Genomic DNA, 15,534 nt, shown 5'->3' with positions numbered 1-15,534 from the left:
CCAGCTCAGGCTCAATTCCAGCTTCCTTCAGCTCTCTAAAATCTGGGTGTAGTGTTTCGATACCTGTTATCACATAGAGACACTGAAACAACTTTAAGCAACAACCTTTTAACCTGGCAAATTGGCAATAGTTCAACTTACAAGAAGTCCATAAGAGAATAATCCTGAAGGTTTCCCAATACCTTTTCCAACTTGCGCCTCTGGGCTGCGCCACATAACATTACCTATCCTAGCATTGAGAAGCTTTCCGCCTTCCAATTGCAAAGAACAGTCAAGATAGGTAGTTAGTTAGTTATTAGCTAGTTTTACTAAGCAAGCTTTTCACCGCTCCCTTCAGTTAATTAATTATTAAGTTCAGGGGTTGTCGATCTGAAACAGCATAATATTAATCTACGCCGGCAGCCTTTCTTATCCTCTACATTCCATCTACGTTATATTATCTGACCCGGTCAAAGTTCTGTTACTAACGGGCTGCTGCTAGGTTCCACGAAGTTACTCTGTCTAGCCGGCTTTTCTTTTCACTTACCATCTATCTATATCCCACTTCCTCAGATGCCGCCACAGACGACATCGTCACTCAAGACATATTTTGACGAGTTACAAGAGACCAACGGTGATGATGAATGCAGGGCTTGGTTAAATAAAGCTTTTGACTCAAGGGCTGAATTAGCAATCTTTGTTGCTAGTCGCCGAGCCGGAGTGGGAACTGGAAAGTATGTGGGTTTTCTTAAGGGTTCCTTCAACTTCAGCTTCCGCTTCAGCTTCAGCGATGGAGGGCCGGACGCTATTATTCGATTCCCCAAACCGGGACACACGGCTACAGCTTATAGGGACGAAAAGGTTACAAACGAGGTCCAGATCATGGAATACCTTCGCCAAAACACTGATATTCCTGTCCCTCGCATTCACAGCTGGGGCTTAATTGCTGAGAGCCCACAACAACTTGGTCCATTTATTATCATGGATTATGTTGATGGAGAGCTTTTGTCGACTATCTTAAAGCAACCAGATCAAGAAGACGTGGTTTTAAACCCAAACATCGACAACACAGTACTAGAAAAGATTTATCATCAAATCGCCTATTACATGCTTCAACTTTCTCAACTTACGTTTACTCACATCGGAGCCATCTCGAAGGATCACGCTTCGGATACATGGCACGTTGCCGGGCGGCCATTAACATACAACATGAACGAGTTGGTGACTGTTGCTGGCTACCCTGATGGTCAGTTTCCTACCGCACGGTTTGACCGTGCAAGCGATTACCTGAGATCAGTCGCGAACGAGCACCTGGCCCACCTTTGGACCCAGCGCAACCTCGCCGATGATCCGGAAATAGCTCAGTGGCGGTTCATTGCCCGTCATCGGTTTGCACAGCTTATCCCAAAGTACTGTACTAAGGACAGTGGGCCATTTATACCCTTTTGCGACGACATGCGACCCTCAAACATGCTTGTAAACCCAGAAACACTCCGTATTACCGCTGTGCTCGATTTTGAGTTCACAAATTCCATGCCGGCCGAGTTCACGTATGACCCGCCTTGGTGGTTGTTGCTATCTGGACCAGAAATGTGGCTTGACCGCGGCTCTATGAACGAATTTTTGGCCCTCTATGAGCCCAGAATGGAGCAGTTCCTGCAAGCGTTAGAAGAAGTGGAAAAGGAAACAGCATTAGGGCGCAAGCAATCCGATAGACCACTTCTTTCTACCCAGATGCGCGAATCATGGAGGACTGGGCGTTTCTGGTTTGATTATGCAGCAAGAAAGAGCTTTGATGTGGACACCATCTATTGGGCTGCACTACATGACGGTGATGTGGATGTTGAGTTACTGGACGACAAGGCACATGCAGAGATGGAGTCATTTATACAAACAAAAATGGAGCAGCTGAAGGCATATAAAGAAGAGTGCACTGCTCGTTTTTCTTCAGAGAGGTAGCGGGTATGTGGAGATACCGTTTTAATCTTCCATCAATCTCACTTCTGTTTCCTCAGTCATCAAGAATCAATACGAGGGAGATGAAAGATTTGAGTGTGTGTCACAAGGCATGTGCCGTACTCTTTCATGAATCTGTCAAAGGCCGAGATGAAAAAATAGAGCTTTCTTCACAGTTGTTTAAAAGGCCACATAATTGTCTACACATTTAGAGTGACATATACTGGCTAAAAGTCTCAGGATCAATATTCAAATTGAGAGATAAAGAGACTCAAAATAAAGCGAATATATAGAGTTTTAGGTTGAGAGGAGCTCATCCCGGTATCTCAGGCGCAACACAGGGTACAGGTCGAGACAGGTCACGACATCACCTGAGCACGCTGCAGATCAAGCCGCCGGTGGATATCTGTATGTGCCTCTCGACAGATCTTGGTTGGAGTCATCACATCTCCCTGGCCATATAGATCGAATCGATCAAACGGTCTGGAAAAATCCTTCGCCCGCACCGTGCTCATCCTGCCGCCGTCGAGGAAGTCGCCCGAGATCATGCACAGGAATAAACGCCGCAGATGAGAGCTCTCCGCCCAGACGGGGGCCAATGAGCGACGGCAGAGACCAGATGGAGCAACTGATTGAAAGAACAGCAGGACGAGATGAGCGTTCATCTACCTCCAGAGCTTGTCTGTGACTCTGTGTGGCCTTTCAGGGCGCTAACGCAGGATGGATTTCCCCCGAATGCCTGGCATATACAGGAAAGGAGCCTTGTGCCGGTGGAAAATACGATCAAAGATTCAGAGCAGCTAGTTCCTATGGTGCTCGCATGTACCAAGCTAGCTAGCTGCCCTGGTATTCAAACAACGCGAAGAGAATATACGCAGGAACTTTCGCCGTGTTCAAAAGTACTCTGCTTAGGGACGAAAATAGCTGACCTTGTGGTGAAGAGCATCCATATCGCATCGGATGCGACGGCCCCGCAATTCTTCAGATACATAGCAGTCGATCGGAACAATGCATGTAGGCGTCATGATCTATTATTATTTTTGGTATTATCATTGCAATAGCACGAGAGAAGCTTATCCGACAATCAACTATCCGTGACTATGCTGTCCCACGACGCGGAAGCGGCGTGGGACAGCATAGATACTTTCTTCTGCAAGCGCCCATGTCGGGTGACAATCCGATGGGCCATAGAAAGAACCTTCGTCCAAGTATGAGGCCTCGGGTCTGTCAATCCTCCGGTGCGCCCTTCACGTTGAATGGGCCATCTGCTTCCAGTTCGTCGAGTCACCGTTCAGCTGTACGCGCCGTGGTCTAGAGAACGGTGGGATCGACTACTTAAACACCCAAAGTTTCCATTAGCGTTGGTTTGGGCGCTTGCATAGTGCGCGAAGGTGAACGAATAAGATAGCACAAACGGGATGGCATCGCTGAGCGGATGTGATGGCACTTGCAGCAACGGTCTTTTGATCCCCTCGTCCCTTTGATCGCAGAACATCGGTTGGTCACTCGCCGCAGCCCAGTTTGTGTTTCTTCATGGCGGACGGACAGCGCTGAGTGGTTTGGCAGACAGACAGGGAAGCAAGATCCCCGTCAGCGCTCATCGAATCAAGTCGGCAGAGACGCAGTATCGCCGACATGGCCGCCGACTATGCTGCTCCATCACATCGTCCTCCGCAGGTCAGTGAGCCAATCTGATGTCTCTGCTGAGATTCCCTGCGCGACGAAAAGACGAGCAGTCGGTCCCCTCAAAAAGACGTGCGATCCGCATGGCCAAAAGATCATCATGGATTCTTGATTCTCCCGGACAGCGAGACAGTCTTCGCAGAGTCAAAAAAAGCGAATACAGCGCAGGTTTATATACTCTTTATCTCCAAGTCCTGCTCCCGGACGGAGGCTGCTGTGAAAGCACTGCTCCCACCAGGGTCCGCTATACGGTCGACTGCCCACCATGTATTCGCGAATAACGATCTCGATATGGACAGCAGTGGCTGCGCTGCTCTATGCCGGGCTAGCCAGTGCCCATACGGTCATCGTGTATCCTGGATATCGAGGGAACAATCTCATGACCAACGGCACCGTAGAAGAAGCAAATGGTCTCGGCGAGACGGTTGTGAATGGGAGTTCGATTTTTCCATACGGCATGCAATGGCAGTATCCCTGTAAGTTGCCCAGAATCACAGTCGGTGTGACCTCCCTTAACAATAACACGCAGGCGGAGGAATGCCTACCTCAACAAATCGAACAAAATGGCCTGTCGGAGGAGGGGCGGTATCGTTCCAACCAGGCTGGTTCCAGGGACATGCAACGGCCTTTTTTTATATCAACTTGGGTCTGGGAACGGTCCCTCCAAACATGAGCCATGTCATGATCTCCCCCTTCGAGCTCGTCGGCCCAACAGATCAACCGTATCCAGGAACCTTCTGTCTACCCCAAGTCCCGCTGCCAGCCAACATCTCCGTCAATGTTGGTGACCATGCGACCATTCAGGTCATCGAAGTAGCCAAACACGGTGCTTCACTATATAACGTGCGTGACAATTTGCGGCTATTGTGATACTGTTTGAAGCGCCAGCTAACACGGTCTTTTATCTTCAGTGCGTCGACATCGAATTCGCAGACCCAGCAGACGTCGCAGAGGTGACGCGCGATAACTGCTTCAATTCCAGCGATCTCTCATTTGCGCAAGTCTACACGACAGCATCCACCACCTCGTCCACTGCCTCCAATCTTGGAGTATCGCCCTTGAATGTTCTTTACCTGCTTCCATTGCTGCTGGCCGGCCTCTTTTTGTAATGATATAGACTCTGCGTGTTGATTTTTTCATGTTCTGCAGCCTACTGTCAGCTGCTATCTAATTCATAGCTATATACCCCTCTTATTTCCTCTTCTCCAGCGCGATGTCCCACGGCAGAAGACGTATCAACATCATGACGAGCCTCACGATAAATCAGTAGTTCTTATATTTACTGCGAAGTTCCAGGATTTTCATAACTCCCATTCGAATCAACTTATCAGAGCAGAGTATACACGTAGAATACCTCTTTCCTGTTATCCCAATTCTACTGTAGATATAGGTCCTGAACGCTAAGATTCCTGTAACCTTGTCTCTATCTAGTGCAATCCACCAAATTGCCAACCAGCCAGGACTTCATTTGTATCCTGATTTCCTGAATAGATGATTATATTTATCTGAGCTTCTATAGTGGAGACCGCCAGCTCCTTCCGCCTCTAAGATTTAGCGATATTTTATGGGTCGCGGGGTAGGACAGCTCTTTGATCTTTATATCCTTCTAACCGAATTCAGTCGTTCATGGCTACTGTGTATCATACTCCTTGGCCTCCTTGGTGCTCGCAGGGGTGGTGACGGTCTTATCTCTTCGGACGACTCAATCTCGAATTAGCAGAGAATCCCTCCGATCTCTCCCAACTCTTGGATTCCCACTACTTCGCATTCCTCACAATGTCGACGATACTTTCCCCCAGCGCAGAAGCCGCCGCTCGCACAGAAATAGACAGCAGGACTTCTGGCACTTCACCCGGTATTCCTGGCCTTGTTTACTGCGCCGTAAACAAGGACGGAGAGATCATCTTCAGCCACGCCTCCGGTAAGACGGGTCTCGGTAACAAGACCCCAATGACTCTGGACACGACGTTTTGGATAGCTTCGTGTACGAAGTTAATCACGAGTATCGCTGTTATGCAGCTGGTCGAGAAAGGGAAAATATCCTTGGATGATTCCAGTCAGATCGAATCTCTTGCGCCGGAGTTAAGAGATGTTCGGGTCCTGGAGCGGGCTCCTGATGGCGACTTTTGCCTGGTGGAGAAGGATAGAGCTATCACGATGCGGATGTTACTATGTCATACATGTGAGAGATCGAAACCTAAGCGATATTTTGTAATAGCAGTCCTGTTTAGTTGACTTCTTTGGGCTAAAAACAGCCGGCTTCGGATATGCCCATGAGGACCTCAAGTTACGCGACTGGTCTCGTCCCATCGGCATCGACGACTTTTCAGGCCATGAAAACGACGTCCTGCATCTCCCACTCGTTAATCAGCCTGGAACCCGTTTCCAATACGGTGTCGGATTAGACTGGGCAGGTGTCCTCGTTGAGCGGGTAACAGGCCTGTCACTAGAAGATTATTTCCAAACGTTCATTCTCCAACCTTTGGGGATCGAGAATATCTCTTTCTTTCCAAATGCTAAGATGAAGGCTAACCTGGCTTTTATGCATCAACGAGGAAAGGATGGGTCATTGAGCGTCACGGATCATGTCTTTCGATATCCTTTCCTTCCTCCTAGATCTGGAAAGGAAAGGCGCTTTTGTATGGGTGGTGCAGGTTGTTTTGGGAATCCAGTTGAGTACTGCCGTATGATTCGTCTAAGTGGGAAAAGTAACGTAACTTGATGGATAGAAGATGCTGATAGAAAGCGTCTAGGGATTCTAGCTCTTCTGTTAAACGATGGGACGAGTCCACACACTGGCGTGCAGATTCTCAGACCAGAAACTGTTAAAGGTAGGAAATTAGTCATTATTACCGGGTTTCAAAAATCACTCATAACCCGTCTAATGCTCTTGCAGAGATGTTTACGGATCAAATTCCACACATGCCGAGGCATTGCAACGAGTATATACCGGCAGCGAAGCCGTTACTCACCAAAACTTTCCCTATGGTTCCTACTGCCGATGACTTAACTGAGGGATGGGGGCTATCGTTCTCTTTGAGCCATACGAAAAGTCCAACTGGAAGCGCAGTAGGGTCGGCCTCCTGGTCAGGGATAGCGAATTTGTTCTGGTTTGCTGACCGACAGAATGGAATTGGTGGAATGGTTGCGTCGCAAATTCTTCCTTTTGGAGGTAGGTACGGAATCCAGGTTCTAGTATGCGGTTGGAGACTGATAAGTTCATGGTGTAGATGTCGAGGTCATGGGTTGTTCGGAGCGCGTGGAGAAGATTATATATGATGGATTGGGCAAATGAAGGGGACTGAACGGATTAGACTCGGGTATCCAGGATATTCAGAAAGATGAATCGTGGGGCCTTGGGTATTTTCTATCTCGAACATTGTGCCGCGTAAATTTATTTCTATATAGATATATAGATAGATATTTGTCTGGGCTCTATCAGGCTTTCCCATCTTCCCTCCACATACTCGAGGCCAATCCATAAACGATGAGGTAGCTCTCAAAGAAAAGAACACAGCAATAGTACTATTAAGGGCATTAGTACGCCACAGATTCCAGGCACTCTATTGCACATCACTATTTTTTTAGCTTAGAATACTATATATCTTTCCTGAACCCAAGACAATCCAGACGCTCTCTGTTACCCATCTGGAAGCAAGCCACAAGTAGTCTACGCGGGGAAACCTCGGGGCTGACCGAACACCTACTTAAAGCGGCAGCCCGGCCTGAACCTGACGCCATAGCCATACTCTACCAGAGAGTTTCTGCACAGAACCTGGCGAGCTACTTACTTACTATATCTCAGAAGGTACCTAGGTAGGTACATGGATGGAGACGATCAGTCCATTGGCAGTGTTTGATTCATTCACAGAAAAGTGGGGGCAAAAATAAACACCATACCTAGACATATATCTATTTCTCTGTCCCGCACACACATCAATACCAACTCTCCTCATCAACACACATCAGAAAGACCACCAACCAACATCATGGCTGCGACCGCAAAGCGTCCTGAAATCATCGCCCTCGCCCGCGATCTGCCTAGGGTGCCAATGTGCGAGGAATACGAACGCATGATTTCCGGAATGATGTAAGTTGTTGGGCTTGCGACGGAACATACAACCAAATCACTCCAATAATAATAATGAATTTTTAAATTACTCATCAAATATCTATATATGTATACAGGTACAACCCCATCAACCCCAAACTCATCGAAGCTCGCCATTACTGTCGTGGCGTGACATCCGACTACAACAGTTTAGACACGAAGAGTATCCCATATGATCAAATCTACGAGAAGCGTCTCGAACTCCTACGCAAAGTCGTTGGAAGAGTTGGCGATGGGACATTTATAGAGCCGCCTTTCTTACCTGATTACGGATGTAATATCATTATCGGGAAGGATTGTTTTATTAATTGGAAGTTAGTATACCCCCCTTCCCCTCGCCCGGCGTTTTCTCCTTTCCGCATGGAATGGAATTGCTGATAATAAGAAATGAATAATATAGCCTAACAGTCCTCGACACAAGCCTCGTTGTGATCGGAGACCGAGTCCAGATCGCTACCGGAGTGAGTATTTTCACCGCCGGTCATGATACCAGCGTTCTGTCACGACGGAAGGGCGTCGAGTTCGGCCATCCGATTTTCATCGAGGATGATTGCTGGATCGGAGGTAATGTGGTGATTTTACCAGGAGTTAGGATCGGGAAGGGTTCGACGATCGGGGCGGGATCCGTTGTCACGGCGGATATTCCACCGTATTCGGTTGCGGTTGGTAATCCGTGTCGGGTGAAGAAGACGATTCAGTCTGTGGAGGAAGAGGAGCAGGATCCGAATAATCCTTATAGAGACTTGGTGAGAGAGGGTTGTTAGGTGGTTTAGAGGCGGTGGGTGGGTTGGAGCAGGTTGGAGCAAGTTATTTATTATCTAGCTATATGGAGTAGAAATCTCTAGTTTGATTTTTAGTTTTCTTGAGAAGTGGCCTGTCGTGATATGATAAATGAATACTATATAGACATGCTCGTGCCGCTGGTCCAAATGCCAGAATAGGCAATGCATGTTTTTCTGGAAAATGATATGTATTAAGAATGCGGCATGTGCATCTTGAGACAATAAGAAATAGACGTATTATCCTACGAGTGCAAATACATGTTATCAGCAGGTGTATTCTGGATATATTACTTATGGAGCACTGCCCGCAGTGAGTGTGGCGGCATACGGCCCACAGAGCTAAAACATGAGGTACAGATCAAATCGAGACCGAAGAATGAAATCAGAATACTACATGTCGTGTCACTCAAGTGCTGTTGATCAGTCGAAGGATCCCTTCGACGACTTCCTCCGGCTTCTCCTGGGGCACCCAGTGGCCCGCGCCATCAACAATCTGCAAGAAGCGAAAATCCGTACACACAGTACCGTTAGCCATCTTCTCGACGGCCCCAGGCTCTTGGTAGGTCCCCCAGTCCTGTCGACCAGAGATAAAGGCGCAGGGGACTTCGATCTTCTTCCCTGCAAACGTATCCAAGTCGTGGGTGTAGCGGCCACCGGCTGCCGTACGGACTCGATACCAATTCAGGCCGCCCTGGAAGGTGGTGCGGGAGTATTCAGCAACATAGACGGCCAGGTCCGCGTCTGGAAGCCAGGAGTGAGATGCGAGTTGGTCTGCGGGAGGTTCGTTGGCCATATCCAGCGCAACAGCCTCAGGCATGGTGGCATCCAAGGGCATGATGTAGTAGTATGGCAGCTGGGCCAGTTCGGATGCGGTCCAGGCGCCGAGAGGATGCGGGTCGTTGCGGGCCCACGACCCGCTCTTGAGGTGAAAATATCCCCGCAGGAAATGCTGAAGCCCTTGGGCGGCCGTCATCATATCCGAGTTGGCAGACTCGGTCGAGTAGTACCATTTGTAGTGTTTCCGGCCCAGCGCTGCCAGTGCGCCGTGGACATCGGGTGCCGCGCCCTCTGCGCCGCCGCTGGCCCTCGCCGCCGAAGCAGCAGCCGGGTCGTTGGCCGTGTTGAAGGGCAGCACAGGCGTGCCATTGAACGGATGGCTCAGGAGGACGACGCTGCGGAAGAAATCTGGGCGGACAAGCGCGCACATGGCGGCGGACACGGCGCCCGAGTCATGGCCCACGACACATCGGACGGAGTGATAGCCCAGGGCATGGACCAAGACCACCATGTCGCGCACCAGCGTGGTCAGCGAAAAGGTTGCGAGATCGACCAGTTCAAAACTCCGGTCGTCCCAGCCCGTCGTGCGGCCGAACCCGCGCTGGTCGGGGGCGACGACATAGAACCCAGCATCCGCGAGGCGCGGCATCACCTTGCGCCAGGAGAAGGCCAACTCGGGAAAGCCATGCAGCAGCAGCACGAGAGGACGATCGCGCGCTGGAGAGTATCCGGCCTCAAGAATGTGGAACGAGAGGGCGGCCGTCTTGACGATTCTGGACGTGACACCCGCAGGGAGTGGCAACGACTCCACGGGGGATGCTTTTGTAGTAGTGTCGGCCATCATCAGAGTAAGTAATTAGGTGCTAACTGTAGCTGTCTGGCTAGGTTAGTTCGTTCCGCTGCGGCGATTATTACTCTAGTCGTGATGAAGCAGCATGCACCACAGGAAAAACCCGGGGTTAAAGTACCATAGAGGCAGCAGGTCATGGTCAAGGTGAGAAGGCAGGCGGGGAAGATCTGGCGATCGATTAGCCATATCGATTAGCCGTGGTGGAGAGCAGTTGATGAGACTTAAGCAGTTTGTGTCGCGGTGATCCATACTGGATGTATATATCGATCTTGACACAACAGGGCTATCTGGACGAGTTACCCTAACTACCATACTACTATAGAACGATGATACTAAGTTAGTTAGTTAGACTAAATAACTGCCAGGCACATCGATGACGGACAAGACTCACGATCCAGATTCCCCTGCGGCGAGGCTGAGCGGAATCTCCAGCGATCTTCCTGGTCATGACGCAACGAAGAGCTCTTGGGCCTTTTTGATCCGGTTCGAACTCAACAGCGAACTCAATGTCGACTTCATCTGTTCGCTCTTTTCTTCTTCTTTTCTTCTTTTCTTCTTCACTTCTTCACTGCTAATCATCCTCTGGCCCTTCTTGCGGTCCGACGGTCTCCTGCTCAATCGTGCTGTTGCGCTCCCACCGTCAGCCCTGTGGCCGCGACAGGTCGATCCGTGCTTTGCTGGTTGCGGCGATCGTTCCTCGTCTCAGGCTCACTCGCCCCCAATTCGGCAACGTCTGCTTGCCTTCGCCGTCGTCCGTTCTCTCTTTGCTGCAGGTTGGCAGGGAAAGAATAGGCATACAGTCAGGGCCGGTCTGGTTGACTCTGTGAGCGGTTCAGCCTCACCTCGTGGCTCTGCAGTTGCTGCTGTCCTCCTTCTCGCGCGTCTGCGGCAGCAGACACGCTCAGCGCCACCATGTTTCGTCGCAAGAGGAGCTCGTCTCATCACCAGGTATGTCAATCGCTCTCGTTCTCTATCACAGAATGTAGCGCGGAGTTGAAGAGTGGCCATTGAATCGATGGATTCGCTTATCATCTCTACTCTACTGCTCTATCTCGGTCCAAGCTCGCTGACGGTATACCACAATAGCCGTTAAATACAACTCCGTCACTATCAGCTCAAACGGCTGCCTCTCATGCATACCTCGCATCTCGCGCATCGAGCAGTAACCTCTCCTCGGCCGCTGCGGCTACAGCTCTCCGCACGCTCTCTCCAACCCCGACACCGGTCGAAAATGTCCAGACAAAGAGGATGCTGCAGCGGCAGTCGTCGATATCGTCCGCGCATACGACCATCGGGCCTCCCATACGCTCCCAGATGGGAGTGCAGACTCTACGACGAGCCAGCAGTTCTGGCTCGATGGCCGCGAGGACATTCAGGGACCAGTCGCCTCGCCGTCCAGTGTCTAGTGGAGGACCCCCAAGGAATGCTCCTCCAGTACCTCCGCTACCTCAGGACCTTCCATCTCGGACGGCTCCCCATCGACGCTCTGTAAGCATGGAGCCCCCGATGCGTGCGATGTCGCCCCCGGTAAAACGACCATCTGGTCGCGGCGTTAGCCTGGACAGGGCACCTAATGCCCCAACCAGTCTTTCGGCCCATCGTACCTCCAATCTCAGCACAGTTCCAGAGTTGGAACGAGCGTCAAGCAGAGCGTCCGTGAACTTTTCTTATCCCGTCAATTCGCCCCGTCACTCCCCCACGCTTGGCGGGCCCGAGTCGGCCAAGAACAATGCCGGTTATGGGGCATCAGATGACGCAATCTCTGCTGCTGAAACGGAGGATGTCCAATATACCGTCTCACACGCTGCCGAAAAGCCAGTGAAGAAGAAGACGAAGGCTCTCGCCCCCGGATCTGCGGAAGGCAGTCATCTGGCGGCCGGGACTGCTGGTGGCCGCCCAGTTGGAACTGCTGTTGCAGCTGCACAGGCGGCTTCCTCGCCAGTAGAAGAACCGTCTAAGCCAGTTGCTCAAAGGCATCATCCAACCCCAGCAAACATAAGGAGAAGGCCCCAACAGACGAAAGGGAAAACGAGGCCGCGCTCATTCTCAGCGGATCAAATCGCTGTTCCTAGCACCCAGCCTCCCAGCGCTGCAGCATCACCGGAAACGGGGGAGGACTATCAGATACCGCGTCCGAAACCGAAGAAACGGCCGTCGACTGTCCGTGAGGACCATGAAGCTGAGGAACGGGCGGAAGCCGCTGCGGCTGCGGCTGAGGCAGGCAGAGATTCTGCGGAAAGCCGTCCTCTGCAGGTCCGAGTCTCGACTCCTGAACAGTCCACTGGGGTGCTCGCTCAAGATGGACAGGGAGATGACGCTGTTGTTATTCCAGGTCTTTCAGCTTCCGAAGTAGTCTACGAATCCCCGGTCTCGCAACCGCCGCCTCCCGCGCAGAGCAGGCTTACGACCCACGATGAGTGGGAGGAGTATCGGGTGGGAAGGCCTCACTCGCTCAGTCCCAGCAGGTCTGCCCGGTTCTCAACACAGCTTACAGTCTCAAATTATGGCGAGACACTCCACGAACCGCCTCCACGGTCGATGTCACCTGCCAAGTCTGCTATGAAGCAGTCGCCTCAGCAGTCACCTCAGCAGTCATTGTCTCCGGAAAGACGTACGCCGCTGGTGATTCGAACTGGACAGGCTCCAAGCGAGATTTCCGATGCCACATCCATCGCATCGGATGACGGTTCGAGAGTCGGGTCCAAGAAAAAGACCGCTAAAGTGAGCTTTGATGATGAAGCAGAGGTCGTGGGCATCGCAGCCAGCCCTCCCACCTCTCCTGAAGACATTGTTCCCGAGAGTCCACCAGACAAGATGAAGTCATCAAAGACAAACTGGTTTGGCCTAGGGAGGAAAAAGTCGCCACTTGCAGACAGGCTAGATGGCGAGGAGTTCGGTGACTACTTGAAACCTCGACCTGTTCTGCCTTCATTCGGCAGTATACGGGGTGCTAGGGAGACTGAACCAGAAGAGCCTGTGAAGGAGTCTGTGAACACCAGCGAATCGGTCGCGGCAGTGCGTTCTAATGATGCCGCTAGTGTGGTGGCCGGTCTATCCAGCGATCACGCTATCGCTGGTATTATTGCCAACTCCAACCCGAAAGCCCTCCAAATACATTCAGAATCAGAGCCTAAAGGACCTGCACAACACGCCTCCAGCCCCGAGGATCATTCGTCACTAGCCAGTGCGCGCCCTGCTCCCATCAAAGTCAACGGAGGAGAGCCCACGTCTACTAATGGTGTCCCTGTCAAGGGACACACCGATGGTGTTCTACTTCAAGATGAGTCGACCAGAGCAGACGGCCAAGAAACTGTGCCTGTCATAGCAGTGCAGCCAGCAACTCCCGCTGTCGAGGAAGTGAGGCCCAGCCTTGAGTTGGTCAGAATCCCAGGCGGGTTCCCCTTGTCGACTAGCCCACCTATCGAGAAGGAAACACCTCTCACAGCACCAGGAACTAAACTTCCCGTATCTGCGACAGGGGATGGTTCGACTGACCTCGAGTCCAATACCGAATCCGACTCTGGTAACAGCGTTTACAGTGATGCTCCAGAAGATGTAGTGGCAGTTGAGGGCGATGGCTTCGGCTCGATAAACGCCATTGTCGACAGTCAAGTGAAGACCACGGCGGCGGCTGCTCCCGATCGGGGTACTGCGCTACTGCCTGCGCTAGAAACAAAGGCCTTGCAGTCTGACGAAGGAAAAGCAGTATCACCAGTGTCTTCTCTGGGTTCGGTTGGCGAAGGTCCCTTTTCGTCACCATATCCTCCTTGGCCAATCAGCCGTCCTGTTCAGGAACCACGGCCTGCATCGCCTCCGGTTGCAAATATGAAGAGACCGATGCGACCCATGTCCGCTGACCCGTACCAGGCGTCGCAATTGCGCAGTGCCTTGCGGACTTCTGAGACGCTGGAGACCAAGAGACAATCCATGAGCGTTTCCCCTGTTCCGGGAGCCAGGGTTCCAATCCAAGGAACTGATAGACACACTATGTCTCCCAGCTCCTCTCTTCAGAACGGTATCAAAGCCAACGCTGGTGGAAAGAGAGCATCTCAGTCGTCCCAAGGCTTTGCCGGAGTACTCCGCCGGACGACGTCAAATGGTAGCGATTCATCCAGCAGCTTCAAGCGATCCGGGCGCGCTTCGAAAGATGACGGCCAAATCACACTGAGACGGACCATGAGGGGTTCAGGGGGCGGTCGTCCTCAATCTCCCGAGGGATTTGTATCGAAACGAAATGGAACCAGATCGTTCTCATCCGGCCCTACATCAGGAATGATGCGCACAACTTTGCGTAGCGCTGGAGCAGCTGGCAACCAGCAAGACAAATCCATATTCTCTGGACTGGGCAAACATTCAAAGGGCAAACCTTCCGGCCAGTTCTCGTCGCGCTTCGGCGATGACTCCGATGATGATGCGACAGGTCCAGCGCATAGGTTCCGGAGCCGCTTTGACGACTCGAGCGATGATGAACCAACTGTGACGACGTTGCGCCCCGTACGGGGAATCCCACGCCGCAGCGGTGCAGACGACGGCGACTCGACTGATCTAGAAGATAGCTCTGATGACGAGGCGCCTCCGACAACGCACCAAGAGGCAGTCTCCGCAGATACCCCATCGGACCCTGCAGCGATAGCTGCTTCTCTCGTTCGAGGCATGAGCCAGGCGGAACTCGAACAATGGCTGTCAGGGTCGCGCAAAAGGGGCAGACCAGGCATCTTCAATCGACTGACGCCAAAGAAAAACCGAGACAATGGCAAACGATTCCGTAAATCGGATCTTGAAATCCCGATCGGGAGAGGTACACCACTTGAACAATCGCCAGTTGAGCTCAATCACGTACGAGGCGACAGCTCCATCAGCAGCGGGTATGGACATACCAGGACAGTCACATTGGATAGCGGCTACGCTTCATCGCCAAAGCTGCACAAGCGTTCTCTCAGCAAGACGGATGTTCATGACTCATGGCCGCTGAGATCGTCCGGGCCACCTGCTGAAACACTCCAGACCGAGAACGAAGACGAGACAGCATCAATTGCTGGTCCTCCGCCGCGACCTCTCACCTCTGATGGCGTTCCCAAGAACGGAAATGCCAGAGGATCTCGCAATTTGGGAGATACGGCGAGCGAGAGTCTGTGGGCTTTGCGCTTCAGACCTAAGCATAGTCGCCGTGGGACACAAAGCACTATCGGCGCGGCATCAGACGTAGTCGTGGGCCGTAATGGGAAGAAGAAACGCTTCCCGATGCTCAGACGAGCCTTTGGTCTGCGCGACTAGACACTGCATTATTTCCTCTCTTTTCTTATTTCCATCGCAGCTGGAATGCTGCCATTAGTATTACATTCTTTATTTCCTCTTCCTGTACAATTCGGATTGCCACGATTTGCGGGGCAGTTACT

The 15,534-nt window shown here is 51.6% G+C and overlaps 5 protein-coding genes across 5 annotated transcripts; 4 read left to right on the top strand and 1 right to left on the bottom strand.

Annotated features, from left to right (window-relative positions):
• The first annotated feature begins 308 nt into the window (after positions 1–308).
• Positions 309–2,263, top strand: C8Q69DRAFT_229791 (kinase-like domain-containing protein). The gene has a single exon (XM_028626385.1). The coding sequence runs from the start codon at positions 553–555 to the stop codon at positions 1,936–1,938; it is 1,386 nt and encodes a 461-aa protein (XP_028485701.1). The 5' UTR covers positions 309–552; the 3' UTR covers positions 1,939–2,263.
• A 1,177-nt stretch (positions 2,264–3,440) lies between these two features.
• Positions 3,441–5,064, top strand: C8Q69DRAFT_229823 (hypothetical protein). Its single transcript, XM_028626386.1, has 3 exons — positions 3,441–4,094; positions 4,148–4,461; positions 4,530–5,064. The coding sequence occupies exons 1-3, from the start codon at positions 3,884–3,886 to the stop codon at positions 4,725–4,727; spliced, it is 723 nt and encodes a 240-aa protein (XP_028485700.1). The 5' UTR covers positions 3,441–3,883; the 3' UTR covers positions 4,728–5,064.
• A 72-nt stretch (positions 5,065–5,136) lies between these two features.
• C8Q69DRAFT_463709 (beta-lactamase/transpeptidase-like protein) lies at positions 5,137–6,790 on the top strand (the record flags this gene model as incomplete). Its single annotated transcript, XM_028630384.1, has 3 exons — positions 5,137–5,800; positions 5,874–6,440; positions 6,591–6,790. Coding segments are annotated over exons 1-2 (868 nt in total), but the record flags the coding sequence as incomplete, so codon positions are not given.
• A 1,692-nt stretch (positions 6,791–8,482) lies between these two features.
• Positions 8,483–10,376, bottom strand: C8Q69DRAFT_229631 (putative epoxide hydrolase). The gene is made up of 3 exons (XM_028626384.1): positions 10,360–10,376; positions 10,257–10,305; positions 8,483–10,165 (listed from the first exon to the last, which is right to left on the bottom strand). Exon 3 carries the CDS (start codon positions 10,130–10,132, stop codon positions 8,918–8,920), a length of 1,215 nt encoding a protein of 404 aa, XP_028485698.1. The 5' UTR covers positions 10,133–10,165; positions 10,257–10,305; positions 10,360–10,376; the 3' UTR covers positions 8,483–8,917.
• A 674-nt stretch (positions 10,377–11,050) lies between these two features.
• Positions 11,051–15,412, top strand: C8Q69DRAFT_443790 (hypothetical protein; the record flags this gene model as incomplete). The annotated part of the gene is made up of 2 exons (XM_028628946.1): positions 11,051–11,086; positions 11,225–15,412. The coding sequence occupies 2 exons, from the start codon at positions 11,051–11,053 to the stop codon at positions 15,410–15,412; spliced, it is 4,224 nt and encodes a 1,407-aa protein (XP_028485697.1).
• Between the last annotated feature and the right edge of the window lie 122 nt (positions 15,413–15,534).

The sequence above is a fragment of the Paecilomyces variotii genome (assembly GCF_004022145.1).
Source record: "Paecilomyces variotii strain CBS 101075 chromosome Unknown C8Q69scaffold_4, whole genome shotgun sequence".
Taxonomy (NCBI): domain Eukaryota; kingdom Fungi; phylum Ascomycota; class Eurotiomycetes; order Eurotiales; family Thermoascaceae; genus Paecilomyces; species Paecilomyces variotii.
The sequence above is the reverse complement of the archived record's forward strand: the minus strand, read 5'-3'. Positions and strand labels throughout refer to the sequence as shown.